Source organism: Suillus plorans (genome assembly GCF_016647745.1).
Source record: "Suillus plorans strain S12 chromosome Unknown HD556scaffold_126, whole genome shotgun sequence".
NCBI classification, from domain to species: domain Eukaryota; kingdom Fungi; phylum Basidiomycota; class Agaricomycetes; order Boletales; family Suillaceae; genus Suillus; species Suillus plorans.
Genome location: NW_024537510.1, coordinates 75,334 through 97,711, shown reverse-complemented (window position 1 = coordinate 97,711; position 22,378 = coordinate 75,334). Strand labels below are relative to the sequence as shown.

The following is a 22,378-nucleotide window of genomic DNA, read 5'->3' as shown; positions in this document are numbered from 1 at the left end:
ACGCTGATGGTATATGTCGTAGATCACTGGCAGTGGGCAACAGCGCTGAAAGATAAGTTAGTCACGTGCATCTGACGTGCGCCGTGCAGGTGAGTGGTCGTTGATCGCGCAAAGGTAAATCTATATCATATTTGTCAATGGCATTAGGACGCCCCAACAAACGACCACGCAACAAGACGGGACTTACCAGCTCAAGGATCCGCCACGTTGTGTCTCATCGGGACCGTGTGCTGCATCCAACACGAGAGGTCCTAGGGCCAAGTAAGATTGCTGAGCGGGCAGCTGGTACGAATATCCGCAAACGAGCTCGCGCAGAAGGTGAGCTTATAATTTCCAAGTGATAGTATGAAACCTGACCAAATAAAATTACCTAGCACTGACAGCAGATGAGAAACGCGCACTTGAGGCGCTTCGAGAACAGGACGACTTCGATTTCGAGACTCACAATGACCCCGGTATGAACGTCCTCGATGGATCTGAGCCAGTGGACATCAGTCATGCGGGAGGAGAGTTCCACGAGCTTACCAGAGAGCTACTAGGGGATTTCTACAACATGTGAGTACCATAATATATCACACAACTCGTAGTACTTACTGAGATGATCCCCAGAAATGCCAATACAAAGTCTCGCAGGCCAGACTACAGGACGAGGCGTGATAGGACACGGCGGCGCACCGAGGCATTCGATAGACAGATGCCAGCCTTGACAAAGGCCTACCTCGATTGGCATCTCTCAATTAGCAATGCTGCCAGCGGCGACTGCGGGTTTTTTGCGCACCATAAGAACACTTCTCAGGCCCGGGAGAACACAGCGGAGGGTTCCATCCAGATCAAGGTGGTGGATGTATTTTGTACGATGTACGTCATAAACATGCACTGTGCTGACATACTATATGATAGGCGCTGAGAAAGTTCCTCTCACCATACTATCGACGGACTCGTTTATTGCATCAGCCCTTGTACGACAAGGCATCATTCCCTCCTCACCCATAAGTCCAACTACTGGCTTAACAGTACAGGCCCTCGAACTCTATCACACCGCACATCAATGAAATCCTCATTTCTCTATTCAAGCTTACGTAAAGACATTGTGTGACTTGCAAGGGGTGCGTACCTAATGTCTATGTCAACACCCAAACACGCAATGATTTAAAACATTGAACAGGTTCAATTTTACGCTTATCTATCTCGCCAATTCTCGATTGCGCTGGACGTTTACCTACAGATTCTCACCAGTGTCAATATGCTAGTCGACGAGGCACTTCGCCGTGGAGACCCTCACTGGCGCTTAAAGCATGCTTGTCCAGCATGTACATACAAACTGCAAGGTGAAGTCCCCATGAAATTCAGCTTACTCTATGCAATGGACGGCAATGACTCACTTAAGCGAGTCTTGAAAAAGTCGACGCAGGATGATTTGGACTCTGACGACAATTCTCCCTTGGCCCAACGCTCATCAGAGTTACCCACCACGCAAGTTGTCGGTGGCGACCGTTATTTGTTAAACGAGTACATCGAACAGTTTGCAAGAGACTCGCCTGCCGATATGTTATCCCTTGATGACGACAAGGTTTATTTTCTTCATTCTTAGCTTCACACTGTGCTAATTTGACTGCAGGACAATCCTTGCGCAGGACGCTGGAAAAATATGCGAGATGAAAAGACGAAGAAGATGTGGGGTGTTTTCGACGAGTCAGGTATATTTATGTCTATCTGCAGGCATGGTTTCTCGCTCGTGATAGCCGACATGGTCCAAAGTGGAGAACAGTAAGTCATTAATCCCCTGTTTGCTTGCTTGCTGACCCATTTTTCAGAGCAAAGTACCCTCTAGCCGTCGTCTCAAAACTTCTCGATACATTCGGCAGCAACCTTGGAGGAGGTTACGACATCGGCTGTCGCTTTAAGACTACACTCAGCCGTAGTTCACTAGGTCAGCGCGCACGGGAACTCAATCATACCTCACTTGTTGGGGCATTCCATGGACACGCCCACCAACGTCTCTGTCAGCTTGACCATCTCGCCACATATGTGGATGGCCTTGGGCTGGAAGACCTCGAGGGCTGCGAACGGACATTTTCGAAGTCGAATGCACTTGCCTCCTCTGTGCGATACGCGAGCGTGTTTCACCGGCGTCAAGCTATCGCCCATTACTTTGAACATAACGATGATTATGAGATCTATGCAAATCTTAGTAAGTCTTTTAATCGATCACCAGCGTGCTCAGAATAACATGTGATTTTTTCGTATCCAGGTACATTCTTATATAACAACTACAAGCAGGCGCTCCGCATCATCTCTGACGGCACCAACTCCCTGCCCAAGCTCATGCATGAGCTTGGCCTCGAGGACAAGAGTGTCTTTGACACCTGGTTGGCCGAGGAACGAGCCTATCTCACATCGTTGAGTCATGAACCGAACCACGAGACCATCCAGATGGAATACTGGCAAAAACTCTTGAATCTATCAGGTAGCAAGTGAGTAAGGGTCTTTTGTCTGCTCGCTGACTACTAACGAATTTTTAGGAAGGACCTCGATGCTGCTACTGCAGCTTGGACCGTCACTACGCCAAGCACTGTAGAGTTCGGACCCCATGATATCGCGTCAACGAACAGGATCGAGACGACACGTAGGCATGCCATGGAAAACTACGAGAAGGACCTCAAGGCTGTCCAGGAACTTGAAACGAAGCTCGGCGTGACTCGTAGATGGGAACAGGAAGACCAGGAGTGGAAAGATGTGGGTCGTCTAGTGGCAAACCGAAAGTTTCAGCGTGCGCTGGACCATCTGGAGGGTCTGGTTGTTGCTCGAATTTTTGAACTTTCGAAGATGAATCAAGCGGGGACGGGTGAGTTTTGATGCTTGTGTCTTACTCAATATTGATGGCATTGTCAGGCTACAAACTGCGCAAACACATTGGCAAGGCGCTGCAAGTACGGTCAGCGGCCATTCGGACGGCACTAGACAGGTACAACACTGCTGCTCGAGCACTACGCCCCCCGCGTGCCTCCCTTTCATGGGAGGAAGTCGTTGAATACGCCTTTCTTTCCGACTTCGATCTCCTCCGTGATGCACGTCAAGACATATCACAACGTCCTTGGGCAACACCCACCGGACGCCTGACCATGGATACATATTTCAAGACGCGCCGTGCCCGTGAGGAAATACAGCGTCTCGACATCGAAATCAGACGTCTAGCCACTTACCTACACGACGAGAGCCGGTACCTGACAGAGTGCGAGAAGCAGCTGCAAACTTTGCACCCCGGGCTTGCTCATCAAGTTTCCTTGCACCGCAAGATTCGCGCGCGGTTCGCTGAACACCACTATCAGCGCCTGCATGATATCAGTATGCTGGAGGGCTTTACAGGATCCATCACGCCGGGTGAGAGTGTTGAACGAGGACCGGGAGCCAGCGCAAGCTCCCCTATAGTCTGTATTCCTGCGCAGCTGGTTGCTGATGGGCTTAGCATGGTGCCTGAAGGCGAGGATGATGCACTGGAGGACCTTGAGGACGATGAGAATGCTGACGTGGATGGTGAGGAGCATGCTCGCATTCTCGAGAGTATTCTACAGGTGACCTTAGATGTTTGAATGTTTGAGCTCATCATAGGGATTGCATTTTGGCTGTAGAACGACGTAGTACATCATTATATACATGTAATACTACCTATGCAAAAAAGTCCGCCTCCAATCTGTGCACATCCACGCGAAATACATGAGCTCGCTGTCGGCAACAGCGAGCACGAATGATTGGTGCTGACGTGGCCTCGCCCATTACATCCGACAGCCGGCGGCATTCTAAATGAGCTAATATTAGCACGCGGGGTACGGAGATAGGTGCCGACACTGCTGGAACACCACCAGTACTCTCTTTGCACCACTGAAGGCCCCTCAGTATCCAGCCTTTATTCATTTGGCTGGGGATAATTAGAAACACGTCGTTTTAGACCCGCCAGCACACGCAGCTGTCATATCTTATTAGATCAGGTACGTGGGAACCACAGGTGAAAACCGGACAGTGCGGGAGCGTGTGAGAGCGTGCGAGAACGTTACACAAAGTGCCAGATCATGTAGATCTGGTTGATAGCAAATGATGAGTATTTTCTTGTGAGCGCAGCGCATGCAAACGCATGAACTTTGCACAAACTTTGCGTGAATTCTGCTTTCCTCGCACTTATTTTGCATCTGCATGAGTTCCGCAATGTTTGCATTTGCTATCTGCTGCTTGCATATGCATGTCACTGCAACATGTAAAGCTTTTCAAATCTAAAGTCCGTCTTCATGATGTCATCAACACCTCTCTTGTTCCCTTACCGTCATGTCTCCCCATACAACCGTTAACGTTAACACCGCAGGCAGCTAGTAATCCACTCGAGCCCTGGTCCTAAAACTTAAGTTTCCTCAATAGCAGCACCCTGACTCGGAGCGTTTGCCTTAGTAAGTTCTGTCAACAATATTCAAGCCAATATATCATTGAATACTATAGGACTGGGTGCATATATGCGCAATTGCTGCTATCTTTCTAGGACTCCTACGGGTCAGGCAACAATACAGGTGAGTTATTGACGTCATCCTTTTGGTACTTGATACTGCCATTGATATATGCTCCTTCAGACCTCTTCGCGATCTTCTATTCTCCAGGCGAAGGTCCAGTGCCGTTGACGTACTCCACAGAGGCATTCCCTCTCTGTATCCGTGATATCAGCATGTCCTTTGCTACTGCGACCACTTGGTTCTGGAACTTCATTCTGTCAATCACTTGGCCTTCGCTCGTCTTGGCCTTCAAACAACAAGGTGCCTTTGGCTGGTACGCAGCATGGTGCTGTATTCTCTGGGTGCTCATCTTGTGATTCGTGCTCGAGACGAAAGGCAAGACCCTGGAGGAGCTCGACCAAGTTTTCGCTGTCCAATCGTATTTGTATTTCGTACTATTAATAGTAATGATAGCAACTTGAAGCAATATGATATGAACCGTTCTCGCATGATATAAACCGCTCGTAAGGAATGCAAGGGAGTGCCACATCGTGTAGAAACAACTTGAACGACTCTCGCATGACGACGCACGATATGGACTCCTTCTGCATCGTGTATTCGTCCGGATTTCTTGTCGAGATCGTGCAAGGGCGGTTTCAGCTGGCGGTGCACGATGTGGCACGCTCTCACACGTTCCCACACTGACCAGTTTTCACTGGGAATCATGTTTGAGTGTGGCGAGCAGTTTGCCCGTTTTTGCATCCCAGATTTTGACTACAAATTCGTGGAATCCTGCTGTCCCAATTTGTGTGTGATCGGGTGAGTAGATTACCGCCCGCATACGGTGCCCGGTTTTGATTGTTTTTTCGGTCTTGACATCCCAGATTCTTGCTGTCTCGTCCAAGGATCCGCTCAGCACTCGCTTACCATCCGCACTCCAACACACTGACATCACACAGTTGGTGTGCCCTGACCATTTTGCGACCACCTTTCCCGTCTCGACATCCCACAACTTCACTTTCCCATCCCGCATCACTTTCCCACTTCCGCTGACAATAATCTTGCCGTTTGGAGACAATGCTATGCTGTCCATTCTTGTTAGCTCATCCTCCTCATCCTCCTCATCTCGCCAGTCCTCGCCTATCTGTGCGCCGCTCTCCAAGTCCCATAGTCGTAGTGAGTTATCCCACGAACATGTCACGATCCGTCGTCCCCCGGGCAGGTGCACAACACCTGATATATTCCAGGGGGTTCGTATCGTCTGACGGGGTGTGACCGCTGGCGTCTTTTGCTTCTGATTCCTCGGGAAAGACATGGTCGGCGCGAGTGACGTCTCGAGTATAGCGGATCTATGCGAGTGAACCCCCCCAGGATCTTTGAATGAAAACGAGTTGTCTGGCGACGGCAATATTCCCGGTGAGTCGACCTACCTATCTTCTTTAACTTTAGCTCTCGCTGATATAAACGCATAAACCATTGCTCACCAGATACCCTGCTTATAGGAATCCGGTCCTCCAACTTCGGCACTGTGTATATCAGTTGCGTATTGGAAAATGCACAGAGATATTAGTGAGTATCCAAAGTCGCTGGTAAGCAGGTGGATATGTTGCAGAGTATCACTGACGAGGAGCACCGTTTAGAGCGTTCAGATCACGAGCCAACAGTGGGCGTTTGGATTGGAGTTGAGGCACTGCTTGTTGAAGCATATTTTATGGTACGTTCCATCATCCTGTGTCCACATCACGGCTTGATTGCTATGTAGACGAAGCACTCAGATCTGCAACTAGCGCCAGGTGCATCTGATGGACCGCTTCGGTGGCAGTGAGAAAGTCTCATGGCGAACATCTCTCTCCATCTCACATGTTTCTAGAAGCCTATTTCGAACCCAATGCCGCGAAACCTTCAGCATGCCGTTACTAGATGTCGTATTCTGAAATCTTGCTGTAACCCTCCCGGAATTTTGACTGGTCAGTGGAATTATGACCGTATCGCAGTTACTCTACCATTAAGTCTACCAAAGAAGTAGAAGTAGAATAAGAGGAAGGCGAAGAGGAACAGAATGAGGAGTACTAAACCCATATCCACCTCCATTTGCTAACTCGCTTTTGTCACATTCTCTGGGGTCACCATGGATATCATGACGATATAGTGTGATGCACGCAGATATGACAGTTCACCAAGAGGGGCTCATCTCTTGCGGTCCCGAACTCGTGTGCGGTGTGACCATGGGCGAGTGCTGATACCTACAATGGTGATATTCAAGCGTGTCTTCGTGGTCTGGTAGGTGATGCTCCGCTCAATCTCGAGATCGAACGTGAGGCTCGAATTGTGTCAATCAGTAATGTACATCTTGTATCTGTCGATCTGATGTTGGTTTTTAGACAGTGTCAAGCCTCGACCTCACCTCGTCAAGTCCGATGCAGCCTCTGTATCACTATGTCAAGCACCAACCGTGCCATATCAAGCTCACTCAGGCTGGGTTAGCACCGCCTACACCACGACAAGTTGTACAAGGATTCCTCGACCTCGGACTTTGCAAAGGTTCAAAAGACGAGATTCTCTCTGGTCAGCTCAATCTTTTTCCCTTATGGAATTGGACATTTGCTGAGGATGGGTGCGCACGATGTCCCAAGTGCAAGTAAACCATCAGACCACGACTATTCCACAAGACGAAGTCGGGAACCCCAGTTTTTGCATGTACTTGCGGCTTCGGTTGCCATTCGCAGGAGGCATGGTTCAACTAGTATGTTCGAATCTTGCACGGACCATCCACCTGCTTACTTAGATAAACTGCTGAGCCAGGGATCTACTTCCATGAACATCTGCTCAAAGCTGTGGAGGAGTCTGAATATGTGAACCACCACTCGTTGAAGGAGTGCCGTGCGCCTCGAGGACGACATATCAATCGCTTGATATAAGTGCAAAAGCCTCACCAAGGTTAGGAGTGACGTTGAAATTCGGTTGAATGGCTCACGGAGTCTGTATGCTCTGGGAGATTTGGATGTAGAAAATCGTTTGTAAGGTATCTGCTGTGAATAATGGTCTCGATGGAAATGCACTAATGTTGGATGTTTAACAGGAATTAGAGTGCGTGTGGTCAATTTTATTGAGTGACCTAAATCCAGCACGAGATTTCAACAGCGACTTGGACCAATCATTTAAGACAGCGAACACGGCACTTTTTAGCCCTAATAAATTACCAAGCTAGTCCCAGTGTTTTGTTCTCATCGGTATTTATCATGACGAAATTATTGACAGGTATCTGGGGACTCTGGATTGGGGCTGGACAATATCCACCGGCAATGCGTGAATATTCGAAGGATAATGAGTTGGAGCAGATACATAGAGTGCGTCGTAGGGTGAACATCAATCCAGAATGTTTAACAGCCGATCTCATCTCGCCTTGTGCTGTGATATCCTTCAGAATACACGGGCGAAAGTGAATGATGCAATCCGTCGTTAACGACTCGGACACAATCCCCTTTTTGTGTTACAATCTGGTGGTGTGACGTCGCAGAGGCATGAAGGAGCTTGTCTCACTTGCAAGCGCTTGCAGTCATGAAGGCTGAGTTACGGATTGTCTATCCTGGAACTCCATTTTCACCTCCAATATGTGCTTCCGACATCCTCAATAATGACGCATGATGTCCCAGGGGACTGGTCACTCGTTGTTAACGGTTACCAGGCACAACCGATCTGTTAAGCCAAATAGTTAAATTTCTATAATCTTCGCTACCAAGTTCTATCATTCGGGGCGCAACCAATCTACTCAGCCAATAGTTGAACGTTGAATCCCCAAGGTTCTTCATTCATGAATCACCAGGTGCAAGCAAATTTCCAAACCAATGTTTTTCCCACAACACTATGTTCACGACATAAAAGCAAGCCGTGTTTAGCGTACCCCTCACCTCAGTGATATTCCTCGTTACAACTTACAAGGCTCGTATCACTTCGCATAAATCATGCGTCTCCCCTTCGTCGTCGTCCTTACTGCTTTAACGGCATGCATGTCTGTCAGTGCATGCAGCACACTGAGACAGCGTTGCAACACAGACAGCGACTGCTGCAAAGGCTTTCAATGCGCCTGGAATGTGAGTACAAGCAGTTCAGTTTGCGTCCCATTACTCACCTTGTAATGACAATAGATTGAAGGTCTATTGTACTGCCTTGCGGATCCGGGGGCTACTAATACTATTAATTGAACAGTGAGTCGTGTTTCTGATTTCGCATTGGGCCGTTGGCGTTGTTGATGGCACAATACGCAACTCATCGCTGACTTGATCAATACAGTTGTTTCTGGAATCTGGATGATGTACGGACAATGGTGTCAGCACCTGTAAATACATAGATATAATTCCAAACGCTCAACATCATGAACAAAAAACCGCTGGCGTGTATGGCCGGTTATTGCGGTCGCAGACGGATAGTTATGCAGCCCTGTACGAAAGTGATGTTTCAAGGCTCCGACAAAGGAAACGATTGCGCAAATATCGATAATAGTTACACCGCCTCTCTCTACAAGTTGACTGTCGTGTATGTTCCACTATGAGCTTCTCCCCGAAGATTGCCTGTATAATATTGTCGAGATCGAAGCTTGCTCTAAGTGGCCTTCTCCATATAAATGCAGAACTTGGTGCATAGATATCAGACAGTGTATCTTCGTCGTCCGAGGTTGAGATATGCAAACATCACCTGAAAGACTACATAGTAGCTGATGAGTTGCCAATAGTATTGCAAAAGTCTATGGATGGGAGGAACCTGGGCATCAGTAAACCGGTGAGTTCTTGCTGGGGATTATGCTGATTATGGTACTTTTACATAGTCATATATTGCGTTATATTCCAATGTGACGAAAACCTTTCCTATATATTACGATATCTTCTTCTCACAGGTTCTCTGATGGGGCTGATCCTAGGCTTTTATCCTATGAGTATAATGGTGCTCTCGTGGAATTTGGAAACCACTCGTGTATGACGAGTGGAAACACTAGAACCGAATCAGACTGAAAGCGTATGTGATTAAACGGATAAAGAAGCGACGCTAATACATGAGTAGTCTCGTGAACCAGCCGCCTTGTCTGAGAAGGGAATGCGTCTGGAAGAACTTCCCTTAGAAGCAGTAGAGTACACTTTTAAACTCCGCATATACCAAAGACGGGGGCATTGTGAAAATGCTGCGCCACTGCTGCGACTGCTGCGCGGCAACTGCCGCCACCACTGCTGCGATGTTCCTAAATGGTGAGTGCGCATTAACTACACTTACTTACTGCTAATCACTGGAACCTCCCAGTACTTGTCCTCCGAACGAGCTATGGACTCAAGGGTGCCCTGATTCCCGTAGTTGCGGGCATTTGTCTCAAGCCTGACGCGGTCATTGGCACCTTTCTTTGTGTTCTCGGTCCTCCATGGGATTTTGTTACCTGTCGCTCCTGAGCGCTGAGCGCTGAGGTCCAGTCAGTTCAGTGACACATGTGTACAGCCCCACAGCTCGGGCATGTACATGAGGATTAGCAGCTGAGCATGCTAACTTTTCGTTAGGTGTAGTATACGAGTAGGGCGGGCATGGTCACAATTGTCATTGTGTTTGTAACATATGCCACCATGACATTAGTATAGGATGTATATGACTTTTCCGGGCATTCCTGATGAACGAGTTTTCTTCAGCGTGCAGTTGACTGATGAGTGTGAATTTGCATGTGGCAGGACGTGTGATGGTTTGGCAAGTTGGCTCATCAGAAACAATGATTCCGAGTCCAAGACACTTACTAGTACGCCATGTTCGAAAACCATCTTGCCAGTTCTCACTGGCAGCATCATCACTCCGTCCCTTATCGCCTCCTCGATTCCTGTTGACACAAGTTGCTCAAGCCACCGATAGCAGAAAGTCAGCTTGAGTTGGAATTGAATGTGAGGTACTGACAAGTGTCGCAGCACCTTGTCGCGGGCACCTTATTTCCATATTTGGGTGGGTAGTCTATTATGTAACGAGGCACGAGCGGAGGAATAGAGTTTTGTCTTCGAGCGAACATCAGACGTGGCATCGCGCTTCTTGTCTCCGTGCCACAACATCCGTTCGCACTAAGAAGTATTACCGTGCTTGTTTTATTTCTACACATCTATTACCAGCATTAAGCACTCTCTATATCTATCTTAAGCCTACATGGCAAACCCATCTTTTGAAACATGTCCTGACTTCGATGGACCAGCGTACGCAAATATATGCGACGACATCCGGAGAGCCACCGGACAGACCCAAGAAGAAGTCATTGTTCGCCTAACCCAATCCTGGACCGATGGACACAACGAGAGAGTCGATGAGTGGAACCAAAATAGGGAGCAGGAAGCAGCCCAGGTTGCCAAAGCTGAACAAGCTTGAGTGGCCCAAGAGGAAGAAGTTCGCTTACAGCAGGAAGCTGAAGCAGAGAAAGAGAAAGTCGAAGCAGAGAAAAAGAAACCGAAAATGAATGGTTTCGACGAAGCGTCTTCAGTAGGAGATTCCATTGCACCGCGCCCATCCCAATACGCGATTCAAAAACTCAATAATTTTGACTACGTAGAACTAGGGAATGACATGGGTATACCCATGGGTATCTGTGGTGATACCCCCACCCACACCCACCAAAAACCCACACCCACCTGGTGGGTGTGGGTATATTCATGGGTACCAGGGATGGCTACCCATACCCACACCCATAGAGGGTATACCCATGGGTATGACATGAATGATTGGTACTACACACTTAGATATCTTAATGAATGTTGTAGTAGTACTGGAGACAAATATACTGCTAGTCTCACCTTGTTAATTGGCAGTCATTTGAGAGAGATATAAGCTAAATAAAAACCCAACATCAGTAAGTTTTTTACATACATACCCACCGTGTGGGTGTGGGTAGGGGTGTGGGTATCCTAAGTGCCTACCCCCACCCATACCCCTGGGTACCCACACCCACAACCCACGGTGGGTGCTAGATACCCATGACATTGCCTATGTAGAACTCTGGTATTTTTCCCCAGAAGGCTGCAAGGAAGCCCTTCGCACAGCTCAGTCTGTTGCAGACGACTTCGGCCTCACTAGGGTCGACGACCAACTGACAATACGCCCGGCATACGCCTTCAAAGCTTCAAAATCAGCCATTGCGGACCACGACCTCCCTTTCCCGACTTTTCTACGTGCAAAGAACCTTTTCTTAATGCAACTTAGCAAAGCGAAGTGGCCACAAAGCCACATCGACGCCCTATCTCTTTTCTTCTGGCACCTCGAGAACCACCCCATTCGCAACAACAGCGATATCGGCGACATGGTTACTCTCCATTATGCCTCGCGTGTCCGCCAGGACTGGCATGACCGTCTCAAACACGACGAAGGCTTCAACATCGCCATCATCAATGAGACCCTTCTCCATGCAATCAACGAGGAACTCTGGGATAAAATCTGTTCCAGAACATTATCTGCGGTACATTTCCATTTAAACTTACTCACAATGTACCGCTCAAAAAGTTCATCATCTTATATATACTGCAAACTCCTCTTGCAAACACCAATGAACCCTTCCCGCACCCTTGCTCACGTGGATGCCCACATTTCCTTGTGGATGCCCACAATCCCATCTACGTGGATGCCCGTAACCCTGCTTACACGGATGCCCATACCCCTGCTCACACGGATGCCTGTAACACTGCTTACACGGATGCCCATACTTTTGCTCACATGGATGCTCACACGTGCACACAAACGATATAATATTATCACATCTCATTCGTGTCATCAGCCAAAATCCAATGAAGTCCTGCCCGCTCAGACCCAGAACCGTAAGTCCAGCTACCGGGACTATACGCGCGACTCGTGGCGGGATAACCAGGAGTACAGTCGCCGAAGTTCGCGATCACACTCTCCTCCCCGGGCAGGAAACGACAACCAGAAACCATCCCCAGATAAATCCAGGAATCGCCACCAATGCAAAAGGGATTTTTCCCAAAGCGCAGGCTCTCGCGGCCGGTCAGCCTGCGCCGTATGCCTTGGCCGTTTCTCCCACGACATCCAACACTGCGACTCCGCAACATTGTGGGACGGAAGCTCCTCCTATTGTCGAAAGACACAGGACAATCGCCTCGTCAATCCCCAAGGGAACCCCCTTTGTTTCAAATGGCAGCGCCCCAACGGATGCCACACCGGAAATCACGAATTTCACCACGAATGTTCGGGATGCGGCAGCAAGGAGCACGGCGCTCAAGCTTGTCCTCGAGGAGAGAAAGCGCAAGGCTCTCACGCCATACAAGCTTGACGGCTGGGCCCTCCTTCTCAAGGAAACAGGGCTTATTAGTAGATACCCTCATATACTCGAATGTCTGGTGTCCGGTTTCTCCGGGGGCATTCCCCCAGTCAAATATACATACAAACCCCCCAAAAACCCCTCCATTGAAGAGCACCCCGAAGCCTTCTGGAGCATTGTCAATATTGAGTTCGAAAAAGGCCGCTTTATCGGACCCTTCACAGCGCAAGACCTTGAGTCAATCGTCGGTCCATTCCAAACCGCTCCTCTCTCCCTTGTACCTAAGCCAGGAAAACCAGGCAAATATCGCCTCATTCAAAATCTATCATTCCCTCATAACCCATCCCAAAGTATTAGTTCCATTAATTCGAGAGTCAACTCCAACCTCTTTCCTTGTACGTACGGAACCTTTTCAACGATCTGTCTGGCTATATGGCGCCTCCCTCCAGGATCTCAAGGCGCAGTGCGAGACGTGGTGGAAGCATATCGCACCGTCCCTCTCCACCACTCCCAATGGGCTGGCCTGGCCATCCTCCTCCCAGGTAACGATGCCTTTGCAGTCGATACTTCGCTCTGCTTCGGATTCGGCCCATCTGCAGGCATATACGGCAATATTAGTGATGCCGGTCTGGACATACTATGTGTGAAAGGCATTGGCCCAGCCTCTAAATGGGTGGATGATCACCTTTTTCTCCGCATCAAACACGAGTACCTCGAGGAATACAATGATAGATGCGCTAAGTGGGCAAAGGAGATCGCTGAAAACGGGGACTTATTGTTAACGGCGGTTGTAAGTGGTACAAAGGAGCTACAATGCCTAACAAATCTAGTGAAGAGTTTGATGAGGACGCATCATTCCCGATCAAAGACTTATCACAATGTTCCCCCCGATCGAAGGAAGACGAAGCTTTCACCTACTGCGTCGATGACATCAATCATTTCTCATCAATGTTGGGCATTCCCTGGAAATTGTCGAAAGACAAACCCTTTATTAGCAGTCCACTATTCACTGGTTTCATGTGGAACATCGCAACACGCACTGTGGACCTCTCTACCGAGAAAAGAGAAAAGTATCTCCTCACCATCGCAGGATGGCAGTCAAAACATACTCACACACTCCGCGAGGTACAGAAGCTCTACGACAAGCTGCTACACACGGCAAACATTATCCCCGCTGGCCGAGCTTACCTCACCAACCTCGAGGCAATGTTGGCCACCTTTAGCGACCGTCTGTTTCTCCCACGAACCCCACCATGAAACACACCAGATGACATCCGCTGGTGGAAGAACATCCTCAGCAATGCATACATTTCCCGCCCAATTCCCGGACCCTGCATTGTATATGACTTCCATGCCTATTCGGACGCTAGCTCTGGCCATGGGATCGGCATTTTCATCAACGGGCATTGGAGAGCCTGGGACCTCATTCCCGAATGGAAGAGAGATGGACGTGACATCGGGTGGGCTGAAAGTGTTGGCTTCGAGCTTCTCGTCCGCTCTCAAGCCTCCGGAATTCATTTCAAGGTCTACGGGGACAACATGGGCATTGTCGAAGGCTGGTGGACAGGACACAGCAGAAACCGCGCCTCAAACGAGGTCTTCAAGCGCGTTCATCAAGTCATCGCTAGTTCCAAGTGCTCAGTTCTTACTAGGTACATACCAAGCAAAGACAACCCCGCCGACGGCCCTTCCCGCGGGATATATCCCCCCACAAGTCTATTGTTGCCCCCAGTCGACCTCCCAGCAGAGCTATGACCCTTCGTCAAGGAGGTCTCTGAAGCCATTGCAACTTCCAGATCAAAATGTTGTCATCCAGCCAACAAACCGCTTCACACAGTGGGCAGGAACCACCCAGACTCAGAACTCCATCACCGTGCCCTCATCAATCGTGATTTCGAGCGAAGGGGAGAGGAGCTGTTTAAAGTGTCGCAAGACTAGTAAGTCCAACGCGGACTCCCACCACTGTTCATCTTAACCAGTTCACTCCAACAATAGCTTATAACTCAAGCCTCACCCCCCTCCCATCTTCTCTCCGTCCTCACTGCCCCACAAGAGAAAGACTGTACCTCTGGAATCCAATGACTTCTCGAAACTTATGAGACGAGAAAGGCAAAATCGTTTCCCTACCCCCAGCCGACCTCCATCGCATTCGTGACACAATGATCCATGCGTACACAGAAGCAACGCGCGAGACGTATGGATCAGGTTTACTAACCTTCCACGTCTTCTGTGACAGTAAGAGCATCCCCGAAGAGCAACGCGCTCCCGCAAGTCACATCCTAATATCCTCTTTCATCACCTCCATGGCAGGCCATTATTCGGGCAAGACAATTGTGAACTACATCTGCGGCGTCCGCGCCTGGCACGTCCTGCACGGTCTAATGTGGTCCCTCAATGAAATGGAGATAGAGACCCTCCTCAAAGCTTCCACAGCTCTTGCACCTGCCTCCACAAAGAGAAGCAAGCGGGAACCATACACCATTAAGCTGATCACCGCTATTTGCCAGCACTTAGACCTCCTCAATCCCCTCGACGCGGCGGTTTTCGCGTGTCTGACAACAATGTTCTATGCCACAGCTCGTGCCAGCGAATTCACAGTTCCTCGCCTCGATGCTTTCGACCCAATGATACACATCAAACCCTCCAATGTCAGAGATACCCAAGACCAGCAGAATCTCCCAATGAAAAGCTTCTTCCTCCCTCGAATGAAGAGCGCAATCGAGGGAGAAGAAGTATCTTGGGCCAGGCAAGATGGTCCCACTGACCCAGAAGAAGCCCTCGCAAACCATTTCCGCGTCAATGATCCACTCCAAAATGGCGCTCTCTTTGCCTATCGCCACAACAACTCTCACCGACCACTAACAAAGTCCAAGTTTTTGCAACGCTTAGCATCTGCAACAAAAGCGGCCGGTCGCCAACCAGTACAAGGCCATGGCATTAGAATTGGTTCAACGCTCGAATATCTTCTTCGAAATGTGCCCTTCGACGTTGTGAAAGTGAAAGGCCGCTGGGCTAGCGACGCATTCCTCGTGTATCTGCGCCGCCATGCACAAATCCTAGCTCCCTACATGCAAGCTACCCCCGCGCTGCAAGAGCAATTCTTGCGTCACACCATGAACCTTCCCCCAGTCCGTTAGAACATACCAGGGCATTACACAATGTAAGTCCTTTCCTCCTGCAGGGGTTGGGGTATCCGAGCCTCGCTGGATGCGTCGTCAGTCCTCCTAATCATTTGGGAATCACAGCTCACCTCTCCACCTCAGGTTAGCCCCTCGGGGCCGGATGACACTGCGCGTCCTCGCCCGAAAACTATCTCTACTCATTCAATGTAACATGTTCTCTGGACTTAATCAAATACATTTGTTACCTTTGATCTTTCACTCCACCCCATCAACATGTCTAAGTGATCCTCAAAGAGGGTGCTGCGATATGGTGCCCGCGACGCCCACGACGACTGCAACGCCCACAACATGGTGCTGCGACACTACTGAAAATGAACTCGAGTTGTGTAATACATGGTCCTTCAGCAGTTATGTTGTGCATCATAGTATTGCAGACTCGTGCATTAGAATACATACTTCAGTGGTGGATTTGCATATCATTTCAGAAACCAGAATGCACAAGTCTGAAATATGGGACTCGGAAGTTGGAAGTTGGAACACACTATATAGATTAACACAGTTCAAGACATGTGCCGGGACATAAGATTTCGAAGGGATAACGAGCAAGTTGATAAAGCAGCAAGAGAGTCAGTAATAACCAAGTGACTTTATATTAATCATGCAAAATCCTTCAAGGCAGCGATGCAGAGTTCAGGGTATGATGTGGCAAGCAATAGGCAAGTGTCGTGAGTCAATTTACTGCTTAGCGAACGTTGCGGCAGATGCCGCGCAGTAGTCGCAGCAGTGGCGCAGCATTTTCCTAGTGCCCAAAAAATGGTACCGCGGTGTGCTTCTGAGAGAAGTCTAGCCTAGCTCATGAACACGTCGCTGTCTTCTTAGATAGATGATCTATAGATAAACACCTATAAAAACAAATATCTCCATGGTCAGTGATTCAGACAAATACCAATGACTGATAATGTGGTCGTTCGTGGGTGGCTAGTTGTATACTACCCAAAGTACGTTCAGCTAAAGATACTTCTGCAAGATTAGTAAATACGATGGTCAATCCAATCTATGGACTTGACAGAAACAAACAAACAAACAAATAATGGTCAGCCCGACAGTATGGCAGTAACCAAAGAAATAGAAAGTTCTCCCTCAAGCTTCCTTTCAACAACAGGGCCTCTTACCAAACTGTACTCCAAAAAGAATGGTGCGGAATTACAATGATCAACCCCCTCAGCACAAAACAGGTAGAATCAAAGGTCAAGACTAGTCCAATGCTTTATTGTAGAACTCTTAGCTCAATATTGAACCTGCTGTCAAGGAACTCACTTTGAGTATTCAAACAGACTCAGGAACGGACGTCCTTGGATTTACTACCAAGTCCCCTCTTCAACAGCTAAAGCCTAGCAGGCACAGAAAACCTTGGCTCAGTATCACTACTCAGATGAGTGAGGTCAAGCTTCACTATCAATCCCTTAAGTCTCCCCACTAAGCTACTCTGAGTCTTAGGTGGACGTAGAGACAACACGAATATTTTGGAATATGCTTTTTGGAAAAAGAACACCAAAGGCTGGTGAAAGTAAAACAGAAGAGAAAAGAAAAGAAAAAGAAAATAGAAATGTGAATTAAAACTGTGGCTGTACCTTGCTTGCTGGTTGTTGCACACAGTGAGCTCGCAGCTAGTCGTTTAGTATGATGAGCTTGCAGTATTACTGTCTCTTGAGAATGTTCCTCTCAGTCTTGAACAGTTCTTGACACTGATGCTGACACTTGTCACACCTTACTCACAACTTAATGTTAGATGGGCTGAAAACTCCCACTTGGTTGCTTCTTGGTTGCTTCAAAACTGGGGTCATTATATACACAATAAATGTGGCTGTGCTACTAGTATATTCAAGAGTCATAAAGAGTCATAATGAGTCATATATTCAGGGTGAGTCATAGTGAGTCAGTTCAAAGTTATTTCTAGTCATAGTGAGTCATATATTCAGAGTGAGTCATAATGAGTCATTGGGTATTTTGCTAAGTCATCCTGGCTTGTTACTAGTCATGTGACCTATCCAACTCCTGATGACAAGTCCAGAAAGAGGGTAAGAAATGTCACATGATGTGAATCCTTTGTGTGTCTGTCTTTTCTTTGCTTTGTTTGAAGGGTGAAAATGACGCGAGCCTAGTATTTAGGGTTTTACGAATGTTTTTCCAGGACAACATATGTGGGAAATATTTTTCACAGTCACCTGACATGCGTGGGAGTTTTGTCTGGGTCATCACCATGGCTGACTAAGCAAAACTCATTGCCGAATTAAATGTACTAAAATATTCAGTCCGCTCGCATGCAAACTCGTAAAAACGAAAAATATTCCCTTAGCCTCAGTCTGACTTCAGATCATAGAGAAAATGATTTCATAGGGCATAGGGCTCATAGGAGAGTATCAGTCATCCATGCACTGAACCAGTTTGGTGCAGGTCATCGCGTCCTCTCCATCTGTATTTGTCACAATGGTGCAGCAAAAACATACCAGAAACAATGAAAATCTAGTCTTCAACATTCTCGACACATCTGCACCCCCACAGAAGAGAATCCGGCGTGTTTTGGCGAAGCTGTCTGCTCAGGAGCTGCAGGTTGAGCAAGCCAGACTGGTAGAAGAACGGAAGCAAAACGAAGCACAAAGAACCGAAGAACTCCAATCCGAAGCCAATGCCCAAGCAAGCAAGCTATCCGAAGGACACCTTCAAGCTGTTTTGCTCGCTGTAGATTCACATTTTCCTACTCTTCACTCCTTTATTCAGGCTCTCCTGTCAACCACAGACCAGCAACAGTCTGCTCGTGTATCAAGAATGCTTGGAGCACACAGAGGCGAAATTCTCGCGCTTATGCACCAACGTCGTCCCGATGTGTTGCGTGTGTAGGCTGCCAACTCTGTTGCTGACATGGTTGCGAGGGAGGGCAAAGTATTAGCAGAATTCTTGCGACCGTCTCGTGGAGAAGGTGTTTCCGAGATTTTAGGCAGGTGGTCTTTGGATAGAATACAGGCGAGAGCCCAAGACATAGCACCAACTCTGTGCAAGTTGTTGGCGAAGGGAGGGTTCGATGAGGCCTCACCTCGACACGCCGTAATCATGGACTGGTAGGTCTAAGTCTTTGATACATCATGTACAGGCCTCGTTTATGAATATTATCTTATGCAGGTATTCACAACTATACTCTGCATGCTTGCTCAAAGTCGTAATGAACATTCTAATGAATTCCAAACTATGATGTGCATCTACCTTCTTGCATGCGGAGCATCACACTCCATGTTTGAAGTCTTACACCATGCTGGAATTACATCTTCGTACACCAAGGCAGTCTACTGCCTGAAAAAGATGGGAACAGAGCGCCTGAACAAGATTGAGGCTCTTGTCAAAGTTCGCCCATTTATGATAGTATGGGATAACTTGAGTATTGCCTTTCGAGTCTCTGAACAACGGAAAGATTCTAAAGACCATTTTGACAATGGCACTACTGCGACACTCATCCCACTCATTGATATTCCGAACGGACATCTCTCACTTGATTTCCTCCCACCTCGGCTCACACAGCTTCCAGTAATTGACTTCAGACCACAAGACTTGCTTCCATCCCTTGAACAGGTCCAGCTGCTCCAGCAGCTTGAGGCTGCATCTCATTGACATATTCTCGACATTCTTTTCAACACTTTCCCTTCCCTTCGTAGAAAGTTCGCGGACGACTCAAAGCACCCCCAGTTGTGCTCTCCATTCCAGTTCACCAGACCGAGCAATACCCTTTGCCAGCAATGCATATTTACGAGTCCAGTATTGATAGAGCATTGGAGATGATTGACTGAAAATGTCATCGGAGGACATTCAAAAACATGGGATAATCATGTGCGTTGGTGATCAGCTTACTGTGTCCCTGCTTGATAAGGTAGAAATTGAGCTTTGGTGCTTTCGGACTACTGACTGTATTTGAGCAGGCCACTGCTTCTCGCCGTGACGACCACCTGTGATTCCCACGTAAATGCTCTTATTATAGGTGATAGTAGATGGGTCTCGCACCTTTAAGGTCAGGCAAATTCAGCGGATCACCGCCTCCTTCAATATCTCCTGGATAAAGAGGGACTTTACATACCAACAGGACTATAGGACTGGGTGCTGCCGGCATATCGGCAAATGACATGACGTGTTCCCAGCGTCGGCTAATAATATATGAAACGTCGAGCTCGCTGTGCGATGCGACGAGCTCGCTGTGCGACGCGACGAGCTCGCATGTCTCACGTTCAAGTAATGGGATCGACACCACGTTTCGACGACACATGCACCAGTGATGATTTTAGTACGTAGGGAATACATTTATGTCCATAAACTAGACTACGGCAATGGAACAGTACTATTACTCATCTTCAAGTCCGTCAGATGACTCAACAACTTCAGAGCTCTTGGGGGCTTGGCGAAGCTGTGGAGTGGTTCTTTTCGCCTTCTTTGACACCCTCTGATTTTCCTGGCCAGCCTGTCCTGCGGTAGCCGGTGCCTTGCGCTTTCGAGGCACTCCAGAGTCCAAACACTTCTTGCGTGGCTTGCGAACAATTTTGCCAGCTAAACGGCACGTGTTGAGTTCAGCTGCGTGGGATTTAACTTCTGCTGGCGAGAGAACTGTCCAGTAGCAGATACGACTCTTGAGTGCATCTCGAAGCTTCCGAATGTCGCCAACTGTTCCAATGTTCGAAGGACTAATGAAGTTGACCCCGTGGGGCCATCCTACAAGGCGCACTCCATAAGTTTCGACGATCGTGGTTTCGTAGTTATGGTAGTTCATGGCGATATCCTTTTTACCGGTCACTGCAACTGAAAACAGTGTCAGATGGGGCCAGCACATGCAAAACAACACAATCACTCACATAACCCACGGAAGATCATTTTACGCACTTGCTTTCACATTGCCTCCAAAGACTCACGCTCGTTAAGATCTGCACGACATTCAATGATGGCCAGGCAAGTATATATAATGTATAGACTTACTCTGATTCTGTGTGCATGCCCATTGTTCATATTGACGCAGAAAATCTGCCATTGGATGCTTGTAAATGTCTTCCCAAAAGTCTTCTGTATTGTCGGTGCCATGCATGGTGCTTTGGATCGTGCCATTGATGTGACCACGAACGACAAATAATGTCGCATAGATGCCAGTCCGAACACGTAGGTCATCCAGCTAGTATAAGTTTATTTTAGTTGGTTGTAGACGTAAATATTCAAAAAAAACATACCTCTTTCATGAGTCTTTCTGTTGTGGCTACCACATCTCGCGCAGCTGCGGAATTATTCGCACGAACACCAAGTGCCTTCTTGTCGCGATGCTCATTGAGGGCCTCTATGTAAGAGGCCTTTTCTTCTTTCGTCAATTTGTTCATTTGAGGGTCATTTGTGACCATTTCACGGAGCTCAGCCAACGTGTAACGGGACCCTGCAGGTTTATCTGATTGTCATAAGATAAGCAGTGATATCATATTGAGAACATCAAAAGACTTACCGGCGTTTAGTTCCTTTGCCTTCGCATGAATAAGCGCGTTGATCAACTGGGGCTTGCAGGAGTTGTGGTAATTCGTGTGGACGCTGATGATGTCATTGATGTGTTTTGGGGTGACATTGTGAGTTCGGGTGAGCACCTCTATTTTCACCCTCTGCTCGTCGAGGTACTCAGAGATACCATCATGTAAGCTTTTTGTCGCCTCCCTCTTCTGGTCCCTCTTGATCTTCCGGGATGCTTTTTGTGCATCCGTCAGCCGAGGTGGTGGCGTCTGAGGACGAATAACAGGTCGTGTGGGATTGCGTGCTGCCCAGGTGGATGAATTCCCCTCACGAAGCGGCCCTGCACAGTTGGCACTTGGTGAGGTTTGATTAGGGGTCAAGGCTTCAGACGGGTGGGGTGATGGTGTGCGAGTGGGAGGGTCAGGGAGTGAGGAATGGGTGATGAACCCTGGAAGGAGCGGCAAGTTGGTGGGCGTGTCCTTGGTAAGTGTAGCTAGTTCCTCGCTTGTAAGCGGCATAGTGTAGAGCGCTGGGTCCTCCCAGTTAATCTCATTGAACGAGGGAGCAGTAAAATCACCATTGGAATCAAAGTTTTCCGCTGAAAAAATATGATCCATCATAGGCGCAGTGGTGAGGAAGTGTTGGGGTGCAGACGTGCAGTGTTGAGATGTAGATGTGCCTACAATATTTTACGCGATGATGCAAATAAACAAGCCACGACGCTGTAGAGACTCATGCCTCTCATGGTGTGATATGGCACTTTTCACTAGGGAGTTCATTGCACGAACTTGCAGCACCATTCTGTGTGCTATCTGCAGCTATCCCTATATGAGGCGCAGCTTTCCCGTGCAACGCGCGCCATGCGCGCACCATTCCCGCGCTTTACGATGTATACACGCGCGCGCTTTCCCGCGCTTGAGCGCCCTATAGCGCCAGCCATCCGGAAGCATCCATCCACTGTCCACCAAGTTCTCTAGTGCGTATGTTTCCATTTCTCT

At 48.3% G+C, this 22,378-nt stretch overlaps 8 protein-coding genes across 8 annotated transcripts; 6 read left to right on the top strand and 2 right to left on the bottom strand.

The window, feature by feature from the left end:
* Window positions 1-598: 598 nt before the first annotated feature.
* HD556DRAFT_1435328 (uncharacterized protein) lies at window positions 599-3,590 on the top strand (the record flags this gene model as incomplete). Its single annotated transcript, XM_041305414.1, has 9 exons — window positions 599-851; window positions 1,075-1,106; window positions 1,166-1,570; window positions 1,619-1,767; window positions 1,815-2,191; window positions 2,252-2,474; window positions 2,523-2,845; window positions 2,893-3,381; window positions 3,430-3,590. 9 exons carry the CDS (start codon window positions 599-601, stop codon window positions 3,588-3,590), a joined length of 2,412 nt encoding a protein of 803 aa, XP_041152364.1.
* A 1,025-nt stretch (window positions 3,591-4,615) lies between these two features.
* Window positions 4,616-4,849, top strand: HD556DRAFT_1250714 (uncharacterized protein; the record flags this gene model as incomplete). The annotated part of the gene is made up of 1 exon (XM_041298958.1): window positions 4,616-4,849. A coding segment is annotated over one exon (234 nt), but the record flags the coding sequence as incomplete, so codon positions are not given.
* A 1,226-nt stretch (window positions 4,850-6,075) lies between these two features.
* HD556DRAFT_1314731 (uncharacterized protein) lies at window positions 6,076-7,114 on the top strand (the record flags this gene model as incomplete). The annotated part of the gene is made up of 5 exons (XM_041300992.1): window positions 6,076-6,186; window positions 6,235-6,293; window positions 6,622-6,689; window positions 6,757-6,815; window positions 6,854-7,114. The coding sequence occupies 5 exons, from the start codon at window positions 6,076-6,078 to the stop codon at window positions 7,112-7,114; spliced, it is 558 nt and encodes a 185-aa protein (XP_041152362.1).
* Window positions 7,115-9,581: 2,467 nt separating this feature from the next.
* HD556DRAFT_1540297 (uncharacterized protein) lies at window positions 9,582-10,394 on the bottom strand (the record flags this gene model as incomplete). The annotated part of the gene is made up of 3 exons (XM_041309740.1): window positions 10,238-10,394; window positions 9,735-9,914; window positions 9,582-9,702 (listed from the first exon to the last, which is right to left on the bottom strand). Exons 1-3 carry the CDS (start codon window positions 10,246-10,248, stop codon window positions 9,582-9,584), a joined length of 312 nt encoding a protein of 103 aa, XP_041152361.1. The 5' UTR covers window positions 10,249-10,394.
* Window positions 10,395-10,631: 237 nt separating this feature from the next.
* On the top strand, window positions 10,632-11,303 carry HD556DRAFT_1314729 (uncharacterized protein; the record flags this gene model as incomplete). The annotated part of the gene is made up of 3 exons (XM_041300991.1): window positions 10,632-10,823; window positions 10,878-11,110; window positions 11,237-11,303. The coding sequence occupies 3 exons, from the start codon at window positions 10,632-10,634 to the stop codon at window positions 11,301-11,303; spliced, it is 492 nt and encodes a 163-aa protein (XP_041152360.1).
* Window positions 11,304-11,442: 139 nt separating this feature from the next.
* Window positions 11,443-12,034, top strand: HD556DRAFT_1461271 (uncharacterized protein; the record flags this gene model as incomplete). The annotated part of the gene is made up of 1 exon (XM_041308253.1): window positions 11,443-12,034. A coding segment is annotated over one exon (592 nt), but the record flags the coding sequence as incomplete, so codon positions are not given.
* A 6,319-nt stretch (window positions 12,035-18,353) lies between these two features.
* On the top strand, window positions 18,354-19,526 carry HD556DRAFT_1461267 (uncharacterized protein; the record flags this gene model as incomplete). The annotated part of the gene is made up of 3 exons (XM_041308252.1): window positions 18,354-18,760; window positions 18,797-18,982; window positions 19,079-19,526. 3 exons carry the CDS (start codon window positions 18,354-18,356, stop codon window positions 19,524-19,526), a joined length of 1,041 nt encoding a protein of 346 aa, XP_041152358.1.
* Window positions 19,527-20,247: 721 nt separating this feature from the next.
* HD556DRAFT_1250718 (uncharacterized protein) lies at window positions 20,248-21,898 on the bottom strand (the record flags this gene model as incomplete). Its single annotated transcript, XM_041298959.1, has 4 exons — window positions 20,248-20,747; window positions 20,874-21,063; window positions 21,119-21,315; window positions 21,382-21,898. The coding sequence occupies 4 exons, from the start codon at window positions 21,896-21,898 to the stop codon at window positions 20,248-20,250; spliced, it is 1,404 nt and encodes a 467-aa protein (XP_041152357.1).
* Between the last annotated feature and the right edge of the window lie 480 nt (window positions 21,899-22,378).